We start from the raw sequence: 27147 nt of genomic DNA on the forward strand, positions 1-27147 counted from the left end.
TTGGGATGCTGAACAGTGGTAATCTGTTATTTCTCTAAAAGTCAAAAATCTTAAGCTAATTATGTTATGGAAATTAATTATGGAAATGAATAATTTTATAATGAAAGAAAATGTGCTAGAGACTTGCATTTGAGTGTATCAGTGCTTTGCATTTACTTATTCCTTCACAGGAGAAGTTAGATGGACTGAAAAATTGAAAGAAAACATTCATCTAGCCAGATAAAATATACAATATTATGCTTTCCTTGTCACTTGCATATGGAACATAAAGAGCCCCAATGCCAAGCTGCAGGAGGTATTCCACTACCTACATCTGGCTCCTTGGCAGGGCCTTCATTTATGGAGCTGGGATTACTGTGCTTATTTGGCCTGTATGCTGCTGTTAGAAATCTGCCTGGTCTTTTTGTACTTTATTTTGATTCTTAGGTTTCATTGTAATAGCCAAATGGATATGATAGGCGTTCAGAGAGTTTAATAAGTTTCACTTTAGCTTCCTGCCTGTTGTATGATCATGGTGTAGGTATATGTTGGAAAGTTCCTTAATTTTGCAAGAGCACGAATTATTGTTCCATAATAATTGAGGCTGCATCGTTAGGTTTTATGTTCTTTCATTTGTTCTGTATCACATATAGTTCAGTTCCTTTCAGATTCCAAGTTACAAGGAAAATTCTGTTCAATATGAAAAGCAATATTTACATAAAAATAAGGAGATTTATAGTGATCAGGAATAAATGCAGGATTGAAAATGGTGAGGAGATGATGTGGAGGAGTTTCAAGTAGTAGAAGGGAAAGTTTCTGGAATACAAGCGATCTGATGAATTTTGGAGTGTTACTAGTTTTTCAAAGCAAAGCTACCCGTCTGCAGAAAGGGTTAATAAGCTCTTGCCACCAGTGTCATTTTATGTGGATTTTTAACTTCAGAAAGTGTAACAAACTATAAATCTTGCATGAGTTGTGAGATAATCTGAAGTTACAAGATGCTATAAAAACTACGATAAATCAGAATTCAGCAAAAACAGGGGCTAATGTATGGGAAAGAAAAAAACTTACACATTAGTAATTCACTTAGTCTATGTGGGGTTTTTTTGTTCCTTCTTTTGGCTGACTTTTTGACTGATAGGCCACGTACCTGCTCCTTTATTCTTTTCTGTGTTTTAAAATAAATGAGTGTATGCACTTGAATTGGGTTCAAAAATACTAAAATTTCAAAAATTGCCTAGTGCAAAAGTATGGATTCTGTTGTTTGAAGGGGTTGATTTTCTTTCTGTTTTGTTGTTGTTAGATAAATTTAGGGCAGTCTAAAACTGTTGTTTGTCTTTGTTACTTCTTTAAATTATCCATATACATTAGCATTATGCTGGTTTTGTTCAGATGACTTCTTTTGAGCAACATACAGAAACCAGTTTTTTCAGTTGGTAAGATTTATTCAATTGCACTGAGTTTTCACTTTGCATTTATTAGCTGTACCACATTTTTGCTGTATGATCAGGCAGGGAGCCCAGAATTGAAGCATCAAACAAGGTCCTTTTTGGAAGTGAAATGCATAGCACTGTCTGAAGTAAAGAAGCTGAGGTTGGTAGCTGTGCATGGTTGCCTCTGAAGGCAGACAGGGAGCTGTTGACAGTCTCTATCAGGAGGCTCAGGGTACAGTCAAATACAGGCAGGAACCTATATCTGAGCAGTTGTTTGTTAAGTGCAGCATTCAACAAAATCACAGCACAAGCGTGGTTGGTGAGAGAAGGATATCCTGATAGCAGAATGTCTGAATAATGTCTCAGGGGCAAAATGTAGTGGCCCGTATTGAAATTGGGATAGAATGATAAATCTTACTAGTATGTTCTTTTTTTTTGAAAAAGATTGCACAGAATCTTTAGTACTGCTAGCAAAATAGGAGTAAATAAAAGTCAGCAGGTTAAGCACTCCAGTCAGATTGTCATTGCATCAACATACGATGCCTTGGCTAGTATCAGCTTAATGCTTCGTCTTAATTATAGTAATGTACTTTGATTTGACTTAAAGGTTACTGGGCAAGAGGCACAATCCAGGGGATACATCAGGTTTTGAAAAACTTAATAAAGCTTAGTTTGGAAGAGAAATAGACTTCAGCTGGGGGTTGGCACTAACACTCGTTGGAAAAGCCATTGTAAAATCTGAAGAAATACATTGTCACTGGTACTATAAGGACAGTGTATGTTTGTTTGTAATCCAGAGTTATGGCATAGATGAGAATCTCAATGAAACAAGCAAGTTTTGGATACTTTATCAAAATGTAGTTAAAAATAATTTTAATATTTTTTTATTATTATTATTATTTTTATTTTAAACTGGCAAACTCATCTTGTTCTTACAAAGCTTGGACTGCAGAAATTTTCCAGGCTTCAATTCAGGAAGATACTTAACATCCAACATTAATTTAAAGTCTGCTTAAAGTCAACAAGACTTCATTGTGAAATTGTGGAGGCATTCAACTGTTCAAAGGCAGACAGATTTTCAAGTGCCATCCTGAACAGGCTCATGATTTATTAGACAGCTAATACAAGCCAGCAGATAGAACTGAAAAGCAAGTAGTTCTTCCTGAGATTTGCAACCAAAATGTGGCAAGATGGGTTACATCAGATGGCACGTAAATGGTTAGTCAGTCTTGGACTTCATTTCAGGGTTTTTTGGAGCCAGGAGGACTAAGCTAACTGGTATTATTTATTAATTGTGGTTGCTTGCATGTTAATACCACAAGTTACTTGAAGTTTTATTAGACCTGTCTGTGGAAAGCAGCTTTTCCCCCAGCTGACAGTACTGGGTTTACATGGCAAGGTTTTGGTAGCAGGGGGCTGTTGGGGTGGCCTCTGTGAGCAGAGCCCAGCAGCTGCCCCATGTCAGAGCAGAGCCAGCTCCAAAAGGGACCTGCTGCTGGCCAGAGCCGAGCCAGGGAGCAGCGCTGGTTGGGCCTCTGGGAGAGCAGATTGAAGAAAAGGAAACAAAAAAAAAAAAAAAAAAAACTGCTGTGCAACAGCAGCTGGGGGAGCAAGGAGTGACAGCCAGCCCTGCAGCCCCCCAGGTCAGTGCAGCAGGAGGGCAGGAGGTGCTCCAGGCAGGCAGCAGCAGTTCCCCTGCGGCCTGTGGAGAGGCCCCTGGTGGAGCAGGCTGTCCCCCTGCAGCCCACGGGTCCCACACGGAGCAGATCTCCACGGAGGAACCCCCGGTGGAGCAGGGGGCCTGGGGGGAGCTGCCGCCCGTGGGGGACCCGTGCTGGAGCAGTTTGCTCCTGGGGGACAGACCCCGTGGTACGGAGCCGTGTGGGAGCAGGTCTTGAAGAGCTGCTGTCTGTGGGAGGGAAAAGAGGGTGGATGGGGGGAAGGTGTTTTTAGTTTGCTTCTACTTTCTCACTGCTCTAGCCTGCTTGTGATAAGCAATAAATTATATTAATCTCTCTATGCCAAGTTCATTTTGCCCATGACAATAATTATTGAGTGAGTCTTTATCTCAACCCTTGATCCACTTTTCAGCATATTTTCTCCCTCTTTCCATTTGAGGAGGGGGAGTGAGAGAGCAGTTGTGGTGGAGTTCAACTGACCAGCTGGGTAAAACCACCACAGTGACATATTTTGGAAATTTGCTTTTACTTTAGTAAATTAATCACTGCAGTGTTATAAATTTAACTACATTTTGAATTACTAAGCTAGACTTTTTGCTTTGACTTTGATGCCTTATTCTTAAGATATGTGAGATACAAAGAACAGACAAGATTCCCTGAAGATATTCTTATGCTATTTTTTTTTTGTTAGAAATTCACATTCTTTGTTAAGGCACACTTTAAATTAAAAATGTAATGCATATTTACTGTAGTTGTGAATTGTCACATTAGTGACTTGATAGTAGTCTGTAGTAGTGAATCTGAAACCAGTGTTTTGAGTAACTAAACTAGCTTCTAAGTGTAGATATGGATACTGTTTGCTGTTTTCCATTTGCTTCCTTTGAATACATCCAGCTTGGATGGAACAAAATTACTCTCAGACATTATGCAAATACAGTTAGTATTACCAAGCCAGATCCAAAAGAATTGGTGCTGTACACGTTAAATTACTGTGCCTCTCCACTCCCAGCTCCCCCAGTTTATTTGTATTCTGGGCAGAACAATTAATGATCCTTTATAGAGAGGGTAAATATTTAAAATTTTCAAGTTATAGTAAAATATTTGTATTGTATAAAATACTTGTAGTTATAAATATTTGCTTGAGAGTTTAAATACTACTTTGTTAAATCAGGATGGTTTGGTACAAGTGCATAGGATTTTTGTTTGTTTTTTTTCTGTGACAAGTTCAGAATGATGATAAAATGTGGAGTAGAAGAACAGAAATTTGAGTGACCAGCCTGAAGTAAAACAAAGGATATGATGGCAAGAGCTACTGTCTTAGACAAAGTAAATGACTGAAATGTCCAGTCATTTAGGACTAATTTCTGATGGTTTCATGTAAGAGAAATCAAGATACATTGCATGGAAGAGAAACCAAGATAGGGTCTTTTTTTTTTTTTTAAGTCTCTTATTAGAACTGAAATTTTTGTGGAACCAAAATCTGGGTGTTTTTCATCAGCAAAGCCTGCAGAAAGCAGTCATTTGCCACCCATAGTGGCTTCTGTTTGTGTTGGTGCAACTGTTTTTAAGACAAAGCAGTGAGCCAGATTGGTAATAAATTAATGCTTAAAATAGCTGCTTAGTATTGTTTGTTAAAAAATAACCCTGCATGAGGGGTTTTTATGTTTTTTTTGCAGTCCTGCTAATGTAGCTCAGTATTATCCTATTATCAGTATAACTACAGAGTCCTTTTTGATATTTCTGAGAGATCTGTTTATTCATATGGTACCTACATAATTGATATGTGGAAAAAATGTGCTGATAATATCTCTCTCAAAGATATTTGTGTCTTACAGATGTATCAAGCTGCCACTGTGTCTTTATTTAATGAAGTCTTTCTTTTCCTGTAAACTAGTAATGATGACTATTGCAGACAGTTAAGTGTACTTATTTCCACCTTAATGAGGAAAAAAAGTGAGAGACTTTTTATATATCATCAACTTATTATGTTATTTGCTCTTTTTGTAAAGCTGTTCTTTGTTTCCTTATCGGAAACTAATTCATTCAGCTTGTTTCTAGAAATTTTGATAGGCAAACGAAATTATCAGTTGGACAAATGGCCTAAAATATGATTTTTATAATTATCAAAGACACTTTTTTGTTGCTTAAAAGAAAGTGTGTGTGTATGTACAGAGAGAGAGTTGCCTCTTTGTTAGGTCTTAATGTCCCTGTAAGTTAGGTTCAAACAGTATTTGCCATCTTACATTCCCTGTGAAAGCTTTGCACGTGTTTTCCGTGAGAGGCTGGAGAGCAAGAAAGTGCTATGTAAAATTTGTTCCTGTCTCTGCATGGGAACAATTTTGAAAGTGTAAATATTTTTACCCACTATGAGAGAGAACAGAGAGAGTAACCCTTACCAAATGTAAGTCTCGCTCAACACTATGTGCCATGCTGCAGCAACAGCCTCACATCTCCAGTTAGGCAAGGTTTCCTATTTTTAGCAGCAATGGGGGAAAAAAGAAATATGAAAAAGCTGTGAATATCAATTCCAGACATTAGTCTGCCTCCTCCCCAATTGTTTTATGTTTCTAATTGACATGGGCAAGAAATAGTAGGGCTAGTAAATGCTCAGTGGCCTGCCTGATGATTCAATTCAGAGATTCCATTCTGCCATCGTTGACAGGTAAAGAAGGCACAGCGTATAGCTGCTGTAATTTTCAGTTAATTATTGACTAAATTATTTCTGTAGTGAATTGTTTATGCCCATGTTCTTCCATGTTCTTGGTTTTTAAAATTACCATCTGAAACCCATCATTCTGTTCCGACCCAAATCTTAAAAGGCTGCTCATGGTAAGTTGGCTTCAGACTTCTTAAATGGGGTGATTGCAAGAACACCAAGTAGGTCATTAATTTGTGAGAACTGCAGTTTATGTATCCAGGCTGTTCTCATCTGGAAAGATAAAAATCATGCCAAAATCATTCCTCTGGCTGCCGCCTCCTCCCTCCCTCCCCCCTTTTTTTTAATTATTCAGAAATAAATTTGTTGTTACTGCCTGTTGAAGGCTTGAAGCAGTGGACCATTCTCTTTGAAGAGGGGATTTACTTGTAGAAAGGAGGTAGGAGTACTTGGATGGTACAGCAACAATAAATTAACGGACACAGCATGTATTTGAAGGTGACTGTTCACAGCAGTCTTTCTTATCAGGGTTCATTGCAGCTCTAAGCAGTTAGGCTTTTGCATGGGTGGTTCTTTCCTTTCTGGTGGCTCTTTCTTTTTGTAATACAGAACCTTTTCTCTGGAATCAAGGAGTAGGCTTCCAGAGACCAAGAGGACTAACTAGAGGCAGGTGATTGTGTACCCTGGCCTGAAGAGGAGAAAGCTAATTAACTGTGACAGGAGGATCTACGGTAGAGGGTGAGCTAAATGTGTCAGGCACATGCTTCACACTATTTTTAAGAAACTAATAAAGAATTTTAAGTCTGGAAGCTGGTGATACAGGGCTTGAGCAGAGAAAGGGAATGCAAGAGGAGCAAAAACTGGACAGAGAAAATATAAGTTAAACAGATGTGCCTCCTGTTATACCTTAGCACCAAGGAAACCCCAGGTTGGTTGAACACTTTATACTGCATAAGCTCTTCAGTAGCAAGTTAGGAAAGGAAGGGTCACCTTATCCATTTTCCCATTATGAATACATCTCATTTTTCCTCCTCTCCTGTTCTCCTTTCCTTCCACCATATATACAGGACAAATGTCTTTATATAACCACCAACTACCTCTTCAGAAATCATGCCTGTCTTTGTTATTGGACAGGGGCTGCTTCTTTAATCATGTTTAGTGTGTATTTAGTGTAGAAGGGTAACTGTATTTTGATGTTAGCTTTCCTAATGCGGCTGCATAACCCATAAGTTGCTATTAGGTATTGGACGCAAGGGCATCTGGATGATTGCTGCGCACTAAATGTGAATCTGTTCATAGCCTGGGATGGTCAGAAAAGAGTAACGCGCTTGCAGAATTGTCTGGTTGTGCTAAAGGTGAAGTAGAGTAAAGCTATTTCAGTTCTGTTTAGTTTGGAGAAGTTACAATTCTAGTTTTCAGGGAAAAAAAAAAACTTTTTTTGACTTTTGATTCTGATTTCAAGCATAAAATTGCCTAGAGATCAACAATGAGAAAACAGGAATTTCTGAAACCCAGAGAAAAATGTGTGAGATGAACAGAAACAATTCACAATTTTTGCCAAAAAAGAATTCTTATTTTTAAGTGCTTTGTCTTTGTCTTGGTATGGTCTTGTTTTCAAATTGTAAAATGCTGGTCATGTGTTTAAAATAAAAATTGCCACATCAGCAGTTGGCTCAAATGCTGCCTTTCAAATAAGTCTGCTTTATATGATCTTTGAAGTAGATAGCTTTCTTTTTCATTTGTTTTTAAATCACCATTTCTTCACAGCCTTTAAAGTGAATCTGCTGGAATTGTTTGGTCTTCCTTGGAATGTTTCGTGCGTATGTTGTGCTTGTGGAAAAAATGTTGTTTTCTCACTTGATGATAGTACGAGTGTGATACGTCGATTTTATTCTTTCAAATAGCTGATCATCTTGCAAGCATACAGCTAAGTTATGCTTTAAAGCGACGTAGCACTGTGAGGAATGGGCGATGGGGTTCATAGTGTGATCAGAGTGATTTCAGCGGCATTTTGTCAGATCTCTGCTGCTCTGCAGATAGGGTGGTGACTGCAGCGAGCTGGCGGGTGGGATCCAGCTGGTTTGGTTGATCCCTCACTAGAGCCATAAACGTTGGTGTTGGAAAGAACCTGACCCCTTCTGAACTGGTACTGGCATAATCGCTGTGTCGTTCTTTGTTGTAAATGCCATTCTTTAAATGGCGTTCTCTGTTTCAGAGAAGCAAACTTCTTAGGGAGTGGCAATTTCTATTGCCTAGAACAACTGATATATTTAGAATAATGGACAAGAGCATTGGGCACGTAATACTTGTTTCAGGTGTACGGAAAAAGTTGTTCGTTGGTTAGCATCAGCAACAGTTCTCTGACCTTCAAAAATCTGTAGAAACTTCAGATTTCCTCCACACAATGCAACTCGACTGTTGATCTTGCCCCTGTTGACACAATTCTGTTTTATCAGAATCCCATCTGAGGTGATTTCAGAAGTGATGGGGTTAGTTTAAATGTACATTTCATGATTTAATTTAAGAGATATTTTTGTTCTCTGGTGCATCTATTGATTTAAAAAAAAAACACCTACTTGTGTATTCAGCACCTACACATAGATATAATATAGAATCATTGAAAGAGTCTCTAGCTATAGAAAGCAAAATATTAGATTATTTGATTTATCTTAAACTTGTTTTACTTTTAATTATTTTGTTACTTCCTTGTTACAAACATTCAGTAAAGGGTTCTCTGTAACAGCTGTTTTTTGCATTTTTTTTTTTTGTGCCGCTTTAGATGAAGCATTAAACACCACAATTGGTGATTTCGTACTTTAGAAGTTTTTGGTCTCTGTCATCCGGTCACAGTGACTTCTTATTCATTGTATCAGTATGGCTTTCTGTGCTGGTACTTGAGTTTGTTTCTGCTTACAGAGGCTGTAGTGTGGCAGTCTTCTGCCTCAGTTCTGCTGTGTGTTCTTTGAATAGCTGGTTGGTTTCATTATTATTATTATTTCATTACTATTATAAACATTTAATTGATATCTTCCCTTTGGGTAAGAACATAAGTAAGCCATGGTCAATCAAGTGCTTCTGTCTAGTCCAGTACCCTTTTTTTGACAGAGGATGGAAGTAAATTTTCTTAGAAGAATGGGGAAAGGAAGTAGCAAGGGGATACCTGCGCAGAATAACTCCTCAGCATCTTTTAATGTTAGGTTGTTCAAAACACCTGTAAACAGGAGCTTATTTTAAATAAAGTCAAACTTCACAGAATCCTTGAACAGCACAGAATCCTTGAACAGTTGAGGCTGGATGGGACCTCTGGAGGTCACCTGGTCCTGAAGGAGGGCCACCTACAGGAGGTTGTCCAGGACAATGTCCAGACAGCTTTTGTGTATCTTCACAAGCAGAGTGCAGAGCCTCTGCGGAGCAACCTGTAAACTAATTTTAAAATGATACATTGGTTAAGTTAAAGAAGCTGCAGGCTACCTATTCTTGAACAAACTTTCCAAGATACCAGTAAGTCTTATCCCTAGAGAGAAAAAAAGGTGTGGAAATAAATAAGTTTTTTCCAGTCTGTTGAAATAATGGATTACTTTAAATAGATAATAACTATTATTTTAAAATTAAAACAATGGAACAAAATAATGGATTATGAGAAATGTAAAATGTTTCGTCTGAACTTTTCATGTATACCATTGTAGTATAAATATAGATATGATGAGACATAAATGCTGTTACATGTAGGGCGTAACAAAGTGGCTTAGGATTTTATGAGAGAAGTAATCTAAATTCAAGACAAGTTATGCTACCCATCAAAGCAGTTCCATGTATAAAACACTACATCATAATTTATTTGATATGCTCTTGTATGCTGAAATTACTTTTTTTTTTTTACTGAACAATGTTCTTGGATCTTTTTCAGGGTTCAGCTGATCCTCTAAACAGTGCATTCCACCTCACATACAACATGGTATTGAATTTGCTTCGAGTAGAGGAAATTAACCCTGAATATATGTTAGAAAAATCATTCTATCAGTTCCAACATTACAGAGCTATTCCGGGAGTAGTAGAAAGTAAGTATTGCTGCATGTTACACTCACTTACCAGAGTAAGTATAAAAGATACTGTGACTGTGAAGTAATCAATGCTTCATTATGCTTGTAAGGGGTGTGTACCTGGGTAGTTCTTGTTTTGCCTGTGAATTGTTGCCAATGCATTGTTTGCTATTTTATTACAATTTCAGGAAGAGTAATTTCCTCTGCTTAGGATCTATGTTCATCTGCACTGTCAGTCTATGACAAGAGATTTCCCCTGAGAGTTGGACAAGAATGGCTATCCCACTGCTAATCTGTAGGACAGGAAGAGGGACAATACTTTTAAAATTCTTGCAGCTTGCATGAGGTGCAGAGAAGAAAAGTCTTACTGTTTAGTGATATATAGGACTCAGCTAAAAGAAGTGTAATTCTGTTGTCTAATAACAATCACACAAAAAACCTAAGGCATCAAGAGTAGTAGAAGGAAAAAAAAAAAGTTCAGTTGAAATACAAAGCAAAATTCAGAGAGAACTGAGACACTGTTTGCATTCAAAAATTTGAGCCATGATCTTTAAATAGTGTGTTTTCATGAGCCAAAGTCAGTTTCCAAAGAACTCAGCCAATGTTTGAGAATGAGGCCTCTCTGAAAATTTAACCCAGAAGAATCTTAAGAATATAAGAGGTAGCTACTTCCTTTGCCACCAATAAACAAGCAGTTCATCTGTTCGATTGTTAACTGAATGTCAGGAGACAGTGTGCACACGTGTGTACATGTATGTGTAGGGTTGGTAGATACGCAGAGCTGCATTTTTGTCTTGATTCTCTTTGCAGGGTTTCTGTTAGCTTGCAGGTGTGCTATTTAAGACAGTAGTAGTCAAATATACTATGTATTTCCTGAGGACCTGCCTGTTCCAACTGGCATGCCTAGATCTTCATTCTTTTTCTGGCATTCCAGCACTAAAATTTAAATAAAGAAACTAAAAAATAACTTTTTCAAAAATATTTTCTTGGATTTTTTTAGTTTAGGCACCGTATTGGGCATTAGAATTTTGTAGTCATTTCAGCTTCAATCTAAAATACAAAGTAGAGAAGTGGTTGTTTGGGTCAATGTGCAAATTATGCCACGAGTATGAATTGCTAGCTTTTTCCTTAAAAAGCTGGCAGCTAAAAATAGGGAACACTTTCCTGAGCTGTCTCTCAAGCCCTAGTGCAGTGGGATTTCTGAGTCACCCATATGCATTCAAATAGCATGCAAGAGGGTGAGTTTGGTAGAGAGGACAGAGATCTTAATAATGTGGCCTTTGTTTATGTTGACCGGTGGTGTGACCAGTGTGAGAGAAGGAAGCATGTTGCTTATAACAAGAGCTGATTTGCCTCAATAAGGTGTGAAAGCACCGTATTTGAAGAAGAAAATTTCAAAGTTTCAAACCAGTGAAATCAGAGCCTAAAACAGGTTACAAACAACACTGATTCTCTTGAGGGAAGTTGTCAGAAGATGTCTTTCCTATGAAAAAAATGTTGTGCAGAAAGTTGAAGATTGCTTGCACACTGTGAATACCCTCTCACAGATCTTTGCGAGTCTTTACGGGACTTCTTTGAAACCCTACAACAGTGATTCCTGAGCAATGGGGGGCCCAACTTAAAGGCGAGGGTCAGGCTGGGTGTTAGGGAAAGGTTCTTCACCCTTAGGGTGGTCGGGCACTGGGACAGGCTCCCCAGGGCAGTGGTCACAGGACTGGGCCTACCAGAGTTCAAGAAGCGCTTGGACAATGCTCTCAGACACGTGGTCTGAATTTTATTTTTTTATTTTTCCTGGGTGGTCCTTTGGGAACCCAGGAGTTGAACTTGATGATTCTTGTGGGTCCCTTCCAACTTGGATATTTTACAATTCTATTACTTCTATGTTATTTCAAGCTTTTTAATAAATGGAATGTTTATTTTTGGTGTTTTTTGTTTCTAACTTTTAGTATATAATGCTTAATTTACTATAATATTTAACAGACACGTACATAGATTTCTAGATTTCCAGAAAATGCATTATTGTACACAGAAAACACGCGTTGAAAGCGGTCACAAAGTATTGGTTATGTAAATCTGAAAGAGAAACCTTGACTTTTAAATCTGCAAAGTTATTCGCGTCCGTGAGATTTTACTTTCTATTATAGAGGTGAATAAACTGGAAGAACAGTACAACAAAATAGCAATTCCCAATGAAGAAAATGTGGTCATATACTACAAAATCCGACAGCAACTTGCAAAACTGGGTAGAGAGATAGAAGAATACATTCACAAACCAAAGTATTGCTTGCCCTTTCTGCAGCCAGGAAGACTAGTAAAGGTAAATTGATTTTTCTTTTCTGGGGGTTTTGTTTTCTTTTTGTTCCCAGTTTCTGTCTTCTGTGACATTTGCCGGCTTCATTTGTCTTTGCCAGTTTACCATCTTAAGCAGTTACATGCGTCCCACTGAGCAACAATTTTTACTTTTGTCACATCTTTATTAAACATTCAACAGTGAAAGAAAAATAAGTAGTGTTTTCAAGGTGAATAGTAGCCCATGACTGCTATTGTAAATAACAGAAATACAAAAAGATGTGCTTGTTGAGATGTAATTGTGTGTCAGTTATATATAACAACTTCTAATACTTCCAGGTGAAGAATGAAGATGATGACTTTGGATGGGGAGTGGTTGTTAACTTCTCTAAGAAATCAAATGTTAAGGTAAAATATGCATTCACTCTGTTAGAAAAATATGTACCTTACCAGTTTTGTCTTATTTTCAGAAAGTTAAATTTCCTGTTTTCTTCGTGGTTTTCCAAGACAAAAAATTTGCGCTTTCACCCCAAATTTAGGAAAAAAAAAAAAACAGGCCTCCCCAGTGTCAAATGAAACATTATGGAAGGTAGGACAAACCCTAAGTCCTGCGTTTATTTTTTAATTTTGGTGTATTTATGGAGGAGATGCTTGCTTGCATCTGGGATAATTAGTTCAAAATTGCACTTGACACTACAAGGTTTCAAAATAGTTTGTTTCTGAGACATCCCCAGCAGTGCTGTCCTGTGATGTGCTATGTTATTTAATCTCAGAAAATCTATAGAAGCTGTGAAGGTTGAGAGCATGGGGAGATTGACATTTGGCCCTATGTTAAACTGAGGAATTGTATCTTGAGTCCTAAGAGAGTACCTGAGACAGGAAATTGCCCTGACTTGTTGCTGTGGAGTTGGGGATTGGCAAGTTAAAATTCAAAGAAAGCAAAATAATAGAAATGGATCTGGGGAAATGTGGAAGAAACTACAGAATGCAGTGATGCAATTTAAGCCAGATATGTTTTTCGTTCCCCAAATCCATTCTTGTAGTCGGTCTCTCGATAACCCCAGAGATCATGTTTCAGTCCCCATTTCAAAATTGTTTTAATAAGCTACTCTACTGGCTAAACTAAAAACTAAGTTTAAATTATATTTTTCTGTGGTAGCATTTCTGCTGTAATTTTGGCAGTAGAGCTTTGGCATTAATTACTAGAGCTAAATGAGAGATAATCTTTGTCAGGTTCTAGTGGCGCCTGTATTTTGTGGCACCTTTTGGTGCTTCTCTAATATATGTTCATCAAAGAGGAAATGAGAAAAATGTGTGCATACAGAACTTATTAAAAGAGATACTCTTTTGTATTTCCATCTTCCTTTTGAAAGGCAGATTTCTCTCTTCCTTAGGTTGGAAATCTAGATTGTTACTGCTGATGCTTAAATGTTTCTTCTAGACTGTTTTTTTCATAGAACCACATGAGAAGTAGAACAGATTTCTCCCTCACCCCAACCTTTTTTATAAAATTGCCAACTTCAGTGTCACTGAAGGCATTTCTACCTGTCATATGTTATCCACATACATATTTTGCCTTCCCTATCTAGCCTGTCTCACTGTGGTATAAGGGCTTTAGATTTGAACATTAGCTTTGAAATTACAGTATGTTCTGAAGGTGATGGCTCTGGCTCCAGCAGTACTTTTTTAGTTAAGCCACACTACACTAGCAGCTGGATTGAATTTTTCCTTCTGAGTTCTGTGGAAAGAATGACAATAGGTGCTGAAAATCATAGAACTGACTTAAAGCTGTGTAACTTTAAATTTGGTATGGAAAAATGGTTTCTATGCGCAGAGGCAAAACAATGGCTGCTTAAAAAAGCTGTTATTTCCTTATTTTAATATGTCTATTCATTCATACGTCCTGGAACATAGATGCATTTCCCCGTTACTGTTTAATGTAGTAGTTCAGTTTACTTAATGAGTATTGGAAATACGTCACTATTATGCTGTATCATTAAACTTTCATCCGCTTTTAAGCTGTGACAGTTCTTTGGATTTGCTTTCACAGATGATGTTGAATTCAGTCTGTATGGCTACTCTTCTTCAGTTGTCTATTTTTCTAATGTAGTCTTTTTTCCTAGTTAGGAATACATTTTAATTAAGGGTTACAGTGTATCATTTCACTGATTAATTCTTCATTGCAAGGTGAAAGCAAAAGCACAAGTCGTTGTCAGTTACGTTCATGTTTAATTGTATTTACATGTTTTCCTAGCGTAATGTCAAGATGCAGTATTCCACGAAATCGCAAATGGCACATTATTCCGAATTGCTGTGTGTAGAAAAAAAAAAAAGTTCTAGACTAAATTGTCCGATCAGCATAACTAAATCTTTTGCTGTAGATAAAGTTACAGAGAGCAGTAGTGACAGTAAACGTCAGTGACACTTAAACTCCTCGTTTATTAGTAGGTTTGTGGTACAGTTACTGACAATAATTTTCTATACATGTCCAGTTTGAGTATTTTCTGTAGCACATATGTGCTTGTGTTGGTTCAGTCTCGTCGTTCAAGTCAGCATTGTGCTTTCCATGGCGTCGGCTGGATGCTGATCCTATCTGCGTGGATATTGCTTTCAAGTACCAATTCAGGGAACAACAGTGGACTCTGCGTCTTGTACATGGCTGCAGTCAGTGCTTTCTGCAAATGTAGGGCACAGTTCAGAGGAACAGTTTCTTCCTCAGCAAGTAAATGTGTTTTTTGAAGAAATGACCTAGCTTGTAGAACAGGATAACCCCATTTTTCTGTTTAATTTACTATGACAGTTTCTTGCAGCACTTCTGAAAATCTCTTATAAATGTTGGGTGGCTCCATCCTGTTTTGCGTGCAGTGAAAGCAAAATCGTGTGTTGTAGATTTAGAAAGAAAAATAGTCCACAGGAAAACCAAACTTGGTGAACACAGGATTTTATGAAGATTTTTCACCTCTTCCCCCCAGCCCGTATTTGGAAGGGGAGAAGCTTTTGTGCAATTGTTTAAAAGATGATGACTGTCTTCAGTTCCATGTGTGTAATTCGGTTCTACTGGAAGTCATAAAAATATTTTCTAATTGTAGGAGTGTATTGGAACTACTTTTGATATTCCATATCAATTTAGTCACATAAATAACATGCATTTTTTTTCTTTAAAGCAGTATATAGTAAAGGCTACAGCTTTATGAACAATACTCTTTAGCCACCATATCTGCGTGTTTATATTCTTTAAATAGATGTCGTCGGGTGGTACGTGTGCAGTTTGGGGTGTATGAAGACATGGCAAGATGCAGCTTCCTGGCTCCTGCAGATAAAATCTGCTATGTTTGAAAGATTTTTAAGTGATCCTTGTTGTGGGAAAAAAACTTGAATTTGTAAATCTGTAGATGAAACAGACCTCCTCCCCTAAAAAACAGCCAAGTTCAGTACTGAGAGCATGATGCAAATGCTTTGTGTTACAGTTACAGATAATGTTGGCTTACTAAGAAAGAGCTACATCTAGAAAAAAAGGCAGAAGCACCAGAAGAAGCAGATACAGTTTAGGTTACATTGCGATGGAGGGACAGGAGAGAAGTAATTTTTTTCAAGTATATTTCTCTATGTGAGGGATCTGTTAATCCATACATAATCGATACATATTCAGTAGTTTTTATAATATACTGCATCCTTGAACTGATGCTCTGCAAAGACCAGTACCTCACGTCATACCTTTAATAATGAATAAAACCATGCTTTTTCCTTCTGTTCTCAGTGATATCGTAAAATAACTGTTCTTCTTTGTCCTCAACAGCCTAACTCTGGAGAATTGGACCCATTATATGTAGTTGAAGTGCTACTGCACTGCAGCAAGGAGAGTTTGAAAAATTCTGCTACTGAGGCTGCAAAGCCAGCCAAACCCGATGAGAAAGGAGAGATGCAGGTTTGCTATTAATAGTTATTCTCCATAGCTTATTATAAATGCTCTAAAAGATTTTATTTCCAAAGTATTTGCAAACTGTGGTAAAAGAAGGATAGATACATCAAGAGAAAGGAGCTGTACACCTAACTGCTTTCTTAAATGCTTGCTGATTTCACTGAAGACGAAACAGTTATTCATATTGAAGAAATTACTTCGGTCACATTTGTTACCATATCAGAAGGGCTTTGAAAATTAGCTTCTGTCACATTAGGTATTTGAAATTGGAAGATGAAAGATGATAACTGCTACGTGAATATAGATATTAAAATGACCTATGCATTTTATCTGCAGATAGTAAGTGTTTATAAGCTGTTTTCTGTCAGATAATCATGCAGGATTTTATAGGCAGTGTGCCTTTTTTCTATTAAATTTGAGAATTTAGTTGGAATTTCGATAATCCTTAAGGAGGCAATTTCAGCAGTGATGTTTGACAGACACTTTCTTAAGATTCCCTTCCATCTCTTGGAACAGAAGAATATTTTCTGATATGTTTTTTTCTCTTTTTTTTCCCCTGTTCAGGACTGTTAGTTTTGTGAGTCCATCTCAGTCAAAAATAAAATTGAAATTCTTAGTGAAAAAAATTGTATTATTTAATGTTTTCAATTTGAAACCTTATATCAAGACAAACCATTATCATTTTCAAATCAGATACAATTATTCAATAGTTAGACTTTGTGGAAGAAGCATCTGAGTAAATCTGTTTTAAGCTTGAAATATAGTGCTGATCATTTATGGCTTCCTCGTGGTTTTGATGCTAATTAATATATATATTTGATTATTGTTAATCAACCGCAATTGTTAATATTCCTACTTATGTTTATGACAATAATTTGTCTGTTTTGGATCATAAGAGTGATCTGTTCGAGTAGAAAAGAGGCAAGAAAAGAACTGCCAAAAGTGATTGGAAATCATCATCTTGTAAAAGCTAAATACACCCATGGAGTATATTCCATATTCATGCAGGATAGTTCAGTGCTTTATTGTGTGTATTTCAGTGGAATACAGTTAAGGAGTAAGTTCAAATCCATTCTTAGTTGATATACATATTGAGTGAGAGTACATTTTCACTAGATACACCTATTTCTTGTTGCATTGGACTACAAGCAATAGAAAAAATTAAATGTTTTTTTCCACTTAGAGCCTTTCTCCAGACTTAACTGAACGAATACTGAATTTTCCCATTTGGCCAAACTGACTTTTATTCTGTATTAACTTTACCTCATTACTCATATTTTTCTGCTTCCCCATGCTCCTTTATCCACTGCTGTGTCCTTGTTTACTCAGTTTCCCTTTTCCTTTGTGAAGTTTTACAATGGAACAATAATCATTTACTGATCGTATACTGCATTCTTTTTGACAGGTTGTTCCAGTTTTGGTACATCTTCTCTCAGCTATCAGCAGTGTTCGACTTTACATACCAAAAGACTTGAGGCCTATTGACAACAGGCAAAGTGTGTTAAAATCTATACAAGTAAGTTCCATTGGGCTGTTAAAGCTGTCTGATTTGATTAGTGTGTTACACTTGAATACGTGACAACTAGTTCTAAACAAATTTATCTAAAGTTTGAATCATTAAAGGTCTTAGAAGGGGTTGGAAACCATGGATGTATGTCAGCTGTTTCTCCTTGTAAACAGTCATTTTAAATTGATTTTGAAAACTGCTGGAATATCACGTACCAAACTCTCACCTCTGCCTTTCATGTCCATATAATTGTGCCAGTTGATTTTTAAAAGTGTATTTTATTTTAGCATTACAGTCTTACTAAAAATAAACTTTTTTCCTCTTTTAGGAAGTACAGAAGAGATTTCCCGATGGAGTACCATTACTAGACCCTATCGATGACATGGGCATCAAAGATCAAGGACTGAAAAAAGTCATCCAGAAAGTAGAGGCATTTGAGCATAGGATGTATTCACATCCTCTTCACAATGATCCCAATTTGGAAACTGTATACAAACTTTGTGAAAGAAAAGCACAGGTATAAATACAAAACAAGAAGCTATAGTTATAGCTGTATCTTGCTGAAGAGAGAGGCAGTAGTAGTTCACTTTCTTGCTTTTATTATTTTTTTTGCAAAGCACAATTTTATTCCTTTTTAAATCAAGTAAAAATTATTGAATCTTACTAACAAACTGTCCAAATCTGTGATAGCACTTTGTTGATAAAGTTGGGAAGTTTACCTGAAAAGAAGGCTCTTCAGAAGAAGTCATCAGGGACTAGAAAGTTACAGAGGTGCCACTAGAGTCCTTTTCACTCAGTAGGCGTGGCACAACATGGTGTAGGTAAAATGCTCACAGAGAATTGAAACTGATCATTTTTAATATGCTTGCGCAGAGCTTTGCTGAGGTGATGGGGCTTACTAGCCTGGGGAGAGTACTATACAAACAAACCACTGTGCTGCTCCTTCCTCACTCCCAGCCTGGAAGCATACTTTTATAGAGTTGTACCCTACTGGAGTGAAACCAGTTACACACTAAAACAGCTCCTTTTTTCTGTGCTACTCCAGAAGGCAAGTTCTCTGGGAGTCTCTCTACAGAAGCAAGCTTAGTTATGTTACGGGCAGCACAAAGTTGCTTGTGGCAAGACCTGATGGACCAAGCAGTCTTCCGTGAGGGTATCTGGGCTGTACACACACTGCTGTCAGGATGTTGACAATGACTTGAACTATAAGAAACTGGAGAAGCTGTAATTGCAGGAAATAATGCATTTGGTTTATATCTGATGGAGTAGTTCACGAGTAAGATGTAGTACGGGTTTCAGAAAGTCATCGAGACCAGAGATTTCTTCTGTAGTTTTTTTTCAGTTTTTTTTTTCCTTCCCCTTCTGGGTAAACAGCTTAACTTCCCAGACTTGCCAAATTTCCTATGTATGAATGGATACTGTTGTGGATTTTTTGTTGTTGTTTTGGTTTGGTTTTGAACTTCATTTTAAACCTTCTTAATAGAGTTACGAAGTCCATATATGTCCATGTAGCTAGTATGTCCATATTCTGTAGTTCTGAGGCTTTACTGTATATTAAATAATGTCTTTAAACAGTTGAATCTGTTAATCAAGCAACACTTACATTCTCTCCTTCTGACCCACCCCTAGATTGCTATGGATATCAAAGCAGCAAAGCGAGAACTGAAAAAAGCCAGAACAGTCCTACAAATGGATGAACTCAAATGCCGCAAGCGTGTTTTGAGAAGGCTGGGGTTTGCCACGTCTTCAGATGTTATTGAGATGAAAGGACGGGTTGCTTGTGAAATCAGCAGGTAATTGGTTTCTGTGCAAAGTGCTTATTGTCATGCATACACACTTCGCTGTCCTTGCTGAAATTACTGTTCATGTTTATGTTTTAATGTAATGAGACCATTAGAAGGAAGATTCTTCTTAGACTACCAAATCTGTGTTACAAAAGGAAGGTACTGATTAAATGGCACCTAAAGGACAAAATACAATGGATATTAAAATGTGGATGTTAGAATGCCAGAAAAATGGCTATTTTCTTACAGAGTTCAGGCAATAGTATGTATTGTTTAATGTTACATGTTACGCGAGGGAATCATCTCATTTTCTGTGGTCCCACTTGCTGGAACTCTTAACAGAGTCACTCACAAATATGGGTGTAACAGTGATTGTCAGTAATTACCAAGTCACTGACAGGTTTAGAATACAGCTTAATTGGTTCCATAGGGCTGTTGGAACAAATCCATGGAAGCGATGTGTTTCGCTGTAAATGCTAATGCATTTAGCAGGTATATATATGTATTGAAACATATACTAAAGGTTCCATGGAAACTCATGAATTGGAGTCAGTACTTCAGGGTGCAACCCAGATATCGAGAGAATTGTGTATTTTCATAAGTTACAATGACTACTCTACTGCTTGCCTTTTAGATTGTCTTGAGAGGTGCTAACTATGTATCTAGCAAACGTTTCCCTGCAAAATTTGGTAGCAAATGGGTGAGGTGCATCAGGATTTTATCAAGTTCCTCACCTTCAACGACTGTTTGCTAATGAGTTATGTATTTCTTCGTTTAAAAAAGAAAACAAAAAACAAAATATATTTTTCCCCATCCCATGCATTGTCTGATAAACTCCAAAAATAAAGGTGCAGTTGTATCAACAATTGGATGCATTATCCAAGTAGTAGGTTTGGATTTTGTATCAGCATCATGCATTTCCTTTTTAGAATTTATGAAGTCTTTTATTCTACAAGGAAATTGGAACAAATTTGTTCCTCTTCTCATTGTCTTGGAAATATCCAGTTGAATCTCTTTGATCAGCAACATTACCAATTTTAGTCCTTTTCATGAACTGCCTAATTATGTCCTCTGTTCTTTTCAATTTCTTGATGTCCAATCTGATAAAAGCTGTCTAAAGCAACTATTAGTATTAACTTTTATGAGCTATTAAGAGAGATTATTTGTAGTCTAGATTCATTGACATCACTCTCAAAAAGCTAATACACCTATTTCTGGTGTTCCATTAAGTAAAATTAAATTACAATTTCTTAGGTCTTTTCTCTAAGCTTCCTTCTCTTTATTTTAGTGCTGATGAACTTCTTCTGACAGAAATGATGTTCAATGGTCTCTTCAATGACTTATCCGCAGAACAGGCAACTGCACTGCTAAGCTGTTTTGTGTTTCAAGAGAACGTGAGTTACTTCTTGAGTTCATGAATTCTAGACATTGCTGTCTACCAACAGCAGTAATTTTAAGTCAGTTCCAGAAATTGATCGCAACAATACAAGCTGTTGTGTATTTTATCATTTCCTAAGGGTTTATGACATAAACAAAAGTACTGCAACTTTAGGGCCAAAGTCTCTTTCCTTGACAGGTGACATGCTAAGGTTGTGTAAGATAGCAGTCCTTGTAACAAATCTGTAGCTGTTTCTCCTTCATGCACTGAAGCAATATTATCAGTAGATTCTCAGCATACAACATGTGCTTGTGTGAATGCCTACACACACACATACACCCAACAACCCACCCTTGTCTTTTAACAGATTGCTAGATTCTTTTCTTGAAATTATTCAATACCTGCTCCTTCCACTCTGGCGTGAGGGTATTTCTAATTGAGATATGCCTGTGTTGTTATTTGGATAGTGCCCTTGACCTATTGATGAAAATGGCAATATTACATGGATTTGTAATGCAAAACCATGGACATTTAACATATGATGCCTTTGTTTTCCCACCTGCAAGCTATATAGAGGTTTACTAGCATCAGGAAAATTCAGTAGAAATAAACTTCCATATAGAATTTCCCTGCAGATTGCTAGCAGGATGTATCACTCAGGTTGATTTCAAAGGTGAAAAGTAGCAATGCTAACAAATAAATCTTGTTAGCGGAAGGGATGCTAAGGTAAGCCATTGTTGATAAGCAACAGAAAATTTAAGTATTAGAACAAAATACTGTGGTTCACACAGCAGTAGTACTCGAGTCTAAATAGGTAGAACATAAAAACGTTGCTGCACTTGAATAGTTGTATTTTCTTACATAACCATTCATGTTTAAGTTATTAAAATCATTTGCTTTTTATATTCTGAACAAAAAGCTTATAACACAGATGAAGTAGTAAATGGTGAGCATTTTGGCACTTCAAAGCAATTGAACAGCAAATAAAGGGAATTCTTGCAGTGTTCAGAAAGCAAGTACTTTTTTTTCTTATTATTGTTATGTGCATGAATGATTTGTTTCCTGGTTTACTTTGAGAAACAAGCGCTTGAGGGATTCAGTAGACTTAAGAGAGTTTGATAATAGGTTTGAGAAGTCACAGGAAACATTTAAGATGACGTTGGCATACATCGTAACTTTTGTTTTTGCATCTGATTTGATTTAGGACAAATACATGGGAGTGAATGATGTTCCTTAATATCTTCTTTTAGTGTGTGATGTTATTTAATATCTTCTTTTTCAGTCCAGTGAAATGCCAAAACTGACAGAGCAGTTGGCAGGACCACTTCGGCAAATGCAGGTAATCTGCCTATTAGAAATCTGCCTGAGCTCAGGGTTAATGCTAGTGTGTTTGAAGTTTATTGTATAAAAAGCACGTGATGAAGACTTGGTTTTGGACTTGGCTGGCGCTGATTGCATGTGGTTTTGCTGTGTGTAATAATAAGTTGTCTTGTTCACAATAAATCTTAATTCTAATTTAGAACATGCCTTTAAAAACTTTGTATAAGCTTGCTTACAACACTGTAGCTGTTGGTGCAGGCACATTTAAATAATAATGTGATCCGTGGTTTATTTTTCGGAATAATTTCACACTAGAAAGGAAACTGTCTTGTGTGCAGTACCTAATACTGTGCAAACATTTCTGTTGGTTAAACGCTTAATCTGTTAAAGCTTACCATAAATTTTAAATATTTTATTTTAAAGGAGTGTGCTAAGAGAATTGCCAAGGTATCAGCAGAAGCAAAACTGGAAATTGATGAAGAAAATTACTTAAATTCTTTCAGACCCAACCTCATGGACGTTGTGTATACATGGGCAAATGGAGCTAGCTTTGCTCACATTTGCAAGATGACTGATGTCTTTGAAGGTATGTTAATCAGTTCTTCTTTGGGGGGATGACAGGTAAACAAAAATGTCTGAGTTCTGAATAGCCTTAGAATAGATCACAGAGTTTCTTAACTCTGATATATTGAAGTGTCTGCATGGCTAAAACCATGTGGGAAAATTGTTTACTATATATTAAAATTCATAGCTGCACTGCTGATAAATTAGAACCTGCAGAAGACTTAAGGGGTGTCTTAAATTTTTTTAAATTGTCCGTAAAACTCAGAAATCCTAACCATTGCAACAAATGGTAATGGTTACCTTTGCTAGTTAGAGCAAAAATACCATGTTCCAAATGCTTGCCATTGAGAAAAAAGTACAGCTTTTACACTTCTCATTGCAGTTAAGTATTTTATTTACTTGTTAAAGTTCCTCCTGCTGTCATAACAATGACAGAAGTGAGAGGTGGCAACCAATTCTGTTTTGGATGGGTCATCACAGCAGTGCAGAGCAGGTATTTGAAAAGTCTAGAGTAACCTGTCACCTGGGCTAATTTTGTTCCTAAAACTGGAGAACTAGAAACTGTCCCTTCAGGAAGGGTACTGAGGACTTTTCATTATGTTAAAAGTAGAGTGACTTCAAGCCCAGATGCTTCCTTAAAAAACAAACCATTCAAGTGAAGGTCCCACCAGAATAAAAACCTAATTTCTTCTTTTAGCAAGTATGTCGAAAGTTGAGGGGAATGGTAGGATTGGTTCCCCAGTCTTACAGTTCTGTGTGTAATGACCAATGCTGGAAATCCTTTGTGAAGTTATTACTGTCACCGTTGCCTTGCTTCTCTCAGATGCTGTGTTACAAAGGGGAGGCCTTAACACAACCGCATTCCTGTGTTTAGAAACTCAATTCCTAGACCCAGGAACCTCCTAAACCAGGTTGCCTGTGACCAACAGGAATCCTGGCAGTCCTTTAGTTTTGCATTCAGCAAGTGCCTTGTGGAAATTAATGTCTGAACCTTACATCTGCTGCTGATACATCTTGAGTGAGGGGAACACAAAAACAGCAGTAGCTGCCTTGTGTTTTTGTATGTCTGCTCTTGACTGTTTAGAATATGCAGTGGCAGTAACATTTCCTATTTATCCTGCTTTGGTTAAGGCTAGTCAGTCAGCTTTGTCCTAGTCTTTTTGGCATGCCTTCTGTTGATGAGAACAGTGCAGGCTCCTTCAAAATTAAATCTTAAGGGTGCATTTTGAGGTTAGTTCTTGTGGCAGGCATTGATGCATGAGTCTTCCCTCCACCTTGTAATGGACTGATTTTTCTCTGCATTGTCCAGAAGGATGGAAAGCTTTTCGGACATCCCTTGTCACTTACCTAAATGCAGGGTAGTGTTACTAAATCGCAAGAGTTTGTGCAGGTTACCCAAGTTGCCATAGTGATTTAAAATATAAAAATAAAAAAAAATACAAGTCCTTATTTTGATAAATACAAATCCTTATATAAGGTATTTGTGTTCCCTGACTTATTTTCCACAGAGGTTGTTCCCCTGTGGTATAGGATTTCAGTGCTGTTTTCCTCTTTGCCGTCCAGGCAGTATGGTATCAGCAGGGATGAGCTGCTGAGTACAGGGAGCCCCAGCTTCACTGCTGTGCGCCGATTTCACTAAGGAGGCAGAAAATGGGCCAGGCAATTGGAGCTCACTGGAAGCCACCCACCACTTTTGCTTTTTTAACTTGGCTTTTCATGAGCTCCCAAACGCAATAAAAAGTGTTTTTCTGGATGCCTGTGTTCTTCATGGGTGAGAGAGTTTTGTGCTGCTGCCCAGGCTAACAGGCTGTAGCAGAACTTCCTGCACAGAAGTCTGGAGCTGATGGTGTGCCATCACAAGCCATAAAGGAAGTATTAAAAATAGATGGCATTCTGTTCTTTTATCAGTAGCGATGGTCAAGTTTTTGCTTTTGGTTGCAAATAACTGCAGCGTGAAAGCTTGTATTTCTGGTAAGTGGCCATGTCTTCAGGCTCCATCGTAAGCCCAGGAGCTCCAGAAATGTGCTTGCTGCAAGTAGGAGGCGCAGCGATAGGTTAATGAAAATGAGTTGTCATTAAATTGAAATGTGGTGGGAAGAAATGGAGATTACTGTTTTACAGCAGGAGAGAAGACTGGTTGAACTGAGCTGAGTACCCTGTTAATCAGTTCCAGACTGACTTTTGTGGAAGCAAGTGTAGGCAACAGGTATTAATGGTATAGTGGTCCACACACGTGGCAAGCACAGCTGCCTAAGGTATACAATTTACTGTCTCTACCATCAAAACAACTAGGACTAATTTAAAGAAAAACAGGAGCCTAGTTCAAGATGACTAATGTGGTAGTTCTTAAAGCAGCAGACTTGTGCAAGTAGCATGTTTGAGGGAGGTCTTGACAAATACTTGAACGAAAAATCTGCTGGGAATTACCAAACCAAAAGTCTCCTCAGCAGAGAGCGTTAGAGGCTGCAAAAGCATTAGAACAAAACAAAAACAGGACAGGACGTGAACAGTAACTTCAAGGAGATGTCTGATGGGAAAAGGTACAAAACAACAGTGAGCTAGACTACACATGGCTTAAGCTACATGGCTCTTCTTGCACATTTGTGTAGGTGAGTTCTGAAAGTTACTCAACAGGGCTGGAGAAAGATGTATTGCTTTGTGTCAAGGGCGGGGGGGGGGCTTAAGCAGCTGAATTCTTCAGTGAGGTGTTGGTCAGGAGATGCAAAGCGGTCAGTCCCTCACTCTTTTTATACAGGTAGCATAATTCGTTGTATGAGAAGGCTGGAGGAACTGCTCCGACAGATGTGCCAGGCTGCAAAAGCTATTGGAAACACAGAGCTGGAAAACAAGTTTGCAGAGGGTAGGTATTCAAATTCCACAATGTAAGTTATTCTATAAAGCATAAGAAAGGCAAGGCTCGGGGTTGTGTTGTGTGTTTTTTTTTTGACTAATTGACTTCATGTAACGAACAGTCTTGCTCTCCGTATAAGGTAACATAGACGTTAGAAAGCTTTACCTAATAAGAAGTTAAGTAGTGTTGTTTCTGTATGCAAATGTGTGACTGAAAATGTACAATGACTGAAAGTACAATGACTTTCATTTATGGCTTAACATGTGTTGTTATAGCTGTACTTGTAACAAAATAGAAGTAATTGTTTCAATTATAGTGCTAGATATTAATGTTTTTTCCTTTTCCACAGGTATTACAAAAATCAAGAGAGATATTGTTTTTGCTGCAAGCCTTTACCTGTAACAGAAGGAATATTCTGAGGACGATACAAAATCAATTCCCATTTCACATCTTCAGTCAAGACATTGTTTTAATTGTGTGTATTTAAACCACAATAATTTCAACAAGGCATGTACAAACAGCAGTGTATGTCGTAGAAGTGTTACCACATTTTTAATAAAAATTTACAGTTTGACTAGCTTTGTTTTTTTTTTTAAGCAAGAGCTTGAACCAACAGCAATTTAAATTTTAGATATACATAACTGTAGTAAGTGTTACTATATACAGGAAAAGTGAGCATCCAAGAGCAGCAGCAGTCCCTTAAAGGCATTTACTTATATTACATAGTTGACTGATGAAATTGTTTTCCTTTCAGAGACCAAGTCAGTTGAAGTGATCATTCTTCATGGTTGATGATTGCTGCCAAAGTGATTTCCGTTTGTTGGCGTCTCATGCAGGGTTGTATGGGAATCCTCTTTTGGTTGAAACGTACATCCTCTCACTTTGAAGAAGTCAGACACATACACAACCTAAACGAACAAATTAGTGTTAAGCTCTTCCTCTTGTAAACAATGGGTAAATGCTTTTACAGGAAAATATCTTTCATACTCTAAGATAAATTAACAAAATCTAAACAGATTAAACCAACAGAAAATCGCTAGAGGAGCTTGTGCTTTTAGCTGAGCAAGCATTCAGTTTTTCATAAGCGTCATTTATTTGCATTTCTTTAAAAGCTGGTGGCCTTGATCTCATTCTGCAGCTTGCTGTGCCCCCAACCGCCCACATCCTTCTTCTCCAAGTCATACCAGTACAGGTGCTAGGTACAGTGCTGCATCCAGTACAATAAGAAACCTTCCCTTGTGATCCTTTCCCTTCCTACATCACCTCTTCCCCTCCCATTGCAAACCTCAGAACTGCAGAAGGCAGCTTCAGGTGACTGAAGAAGCCACACTCCGTGCTGGGGACTGATTTACCAGCATGCTGCTTCAGCTGCACACTGGGTACATTTCAGCTTACACTTCAATGCTGAGTTCACTCAATTTAGTGAGCCATTCCCAGGTATCCAGCATGCTCATTTACTGGTTCTGGAGGTGAACACTTTCAGTTTTGTTTTTTTTTTTTTTAATTTCCTTTATCTTTCAACTCCTCTTTGTTCACGGTAATGCTACTTCCTACTCATTCTTGCATAATCAAGCATCTTTTTAAAAACATCCTTTTAAGCCCCGATACCTTTTCTGTAATAGAAATACCCTGCACCTCTTTGGTCTGTGGCATTTCTCACTGCCTGCAACTCTTAGAATTTGGGGTTGTATCAGAACAACTTTAGTGTAATCTAAAAACATAAAAGTCATTTAACAGATAGCAAAGCC

The 27147-nt window shown here is 37.6% G+C and overlaps 2 protein-coding genes across 3 annotated transcripts in view; one reads left to right on the forward strand and one right to left on the reverse strand.

The window, feature by feature from the left end:
* Positions 1-25973, forward strand: part of MTREX (Mtr4 exosome RNA helicase) — a 46965-nt gene extending 20992 nt beyond the window's left edge. The window contains exons 16-27 of the mRNA XM_066988915.1: positions 9655-9805; positions 11932-12104; positions 12416-12484; positions 15873-16001; positions 17401-17511; positions 17831-18019; positions 19132-19295; positions 20575-20680; positions 21947-22003; positions 22408-22570; positions 25304-25408; positions 25749-25973. Of these exons, the coding sequence (XP_066845016.1) occupies positions 9655-9805; positions 11932-12104; positions 12416-12484; positions 15873-16001; positions 17401-17511; positions 17831-18019; positions 19132-19295; positions 20575-20680; positions 21947-22003; positions 22408-22570; positions 25304-25408; positions 25749-25801 (1470 nt within the window). The 3' untranslated portion in view covers positions 25802-25973. The remainder of the gene's footprint in view (positions 1-9654; positions 9806-11931; positions 12105-12415; positions 12485-15872; positions 16002-17400; positions 17512-17830; positions 18020-19131; positions 19296-20574; positions 20681-21946; positions 22004-22407; positions 22571-25303; positions 25409-25748) is intronic.
* PLPP1 (phospholipid phosphatase 1) overlaps positions 25851-27147 on the reverse strand; it is a 61156-nt gene continuing 59859 nt past the window's right edge. For both annotated transcript variants that reach the window (XM_048049400.2, XM_048049399.2), the window contains exon 6: positions 25851-26307. In XM_048049400.2, coding sequence (XP_047905357.1) covers positions 26182-26307 — 126 coding nt within the window. In that variant the 3' untranslated portion in view covers positions 25851-26181. The remainder of the gene's footprint in view (positions 26308-27147) is intronic.

This window comes from Anser cygnoides, chromosome Z (genome assembly GCF_040182565.1).
Source record: "Anser cygnoides isolate HZ-2024a breed goose chromosome Z, Taihu_goose_T2T_genome, whole genome shotgun sequence".
Taxonomy (NCBI): Eukaryota; Metazoa; Chordata; class Aves; order Anseriformes; family Anatidae; genus Anser; species Anser cygnoides.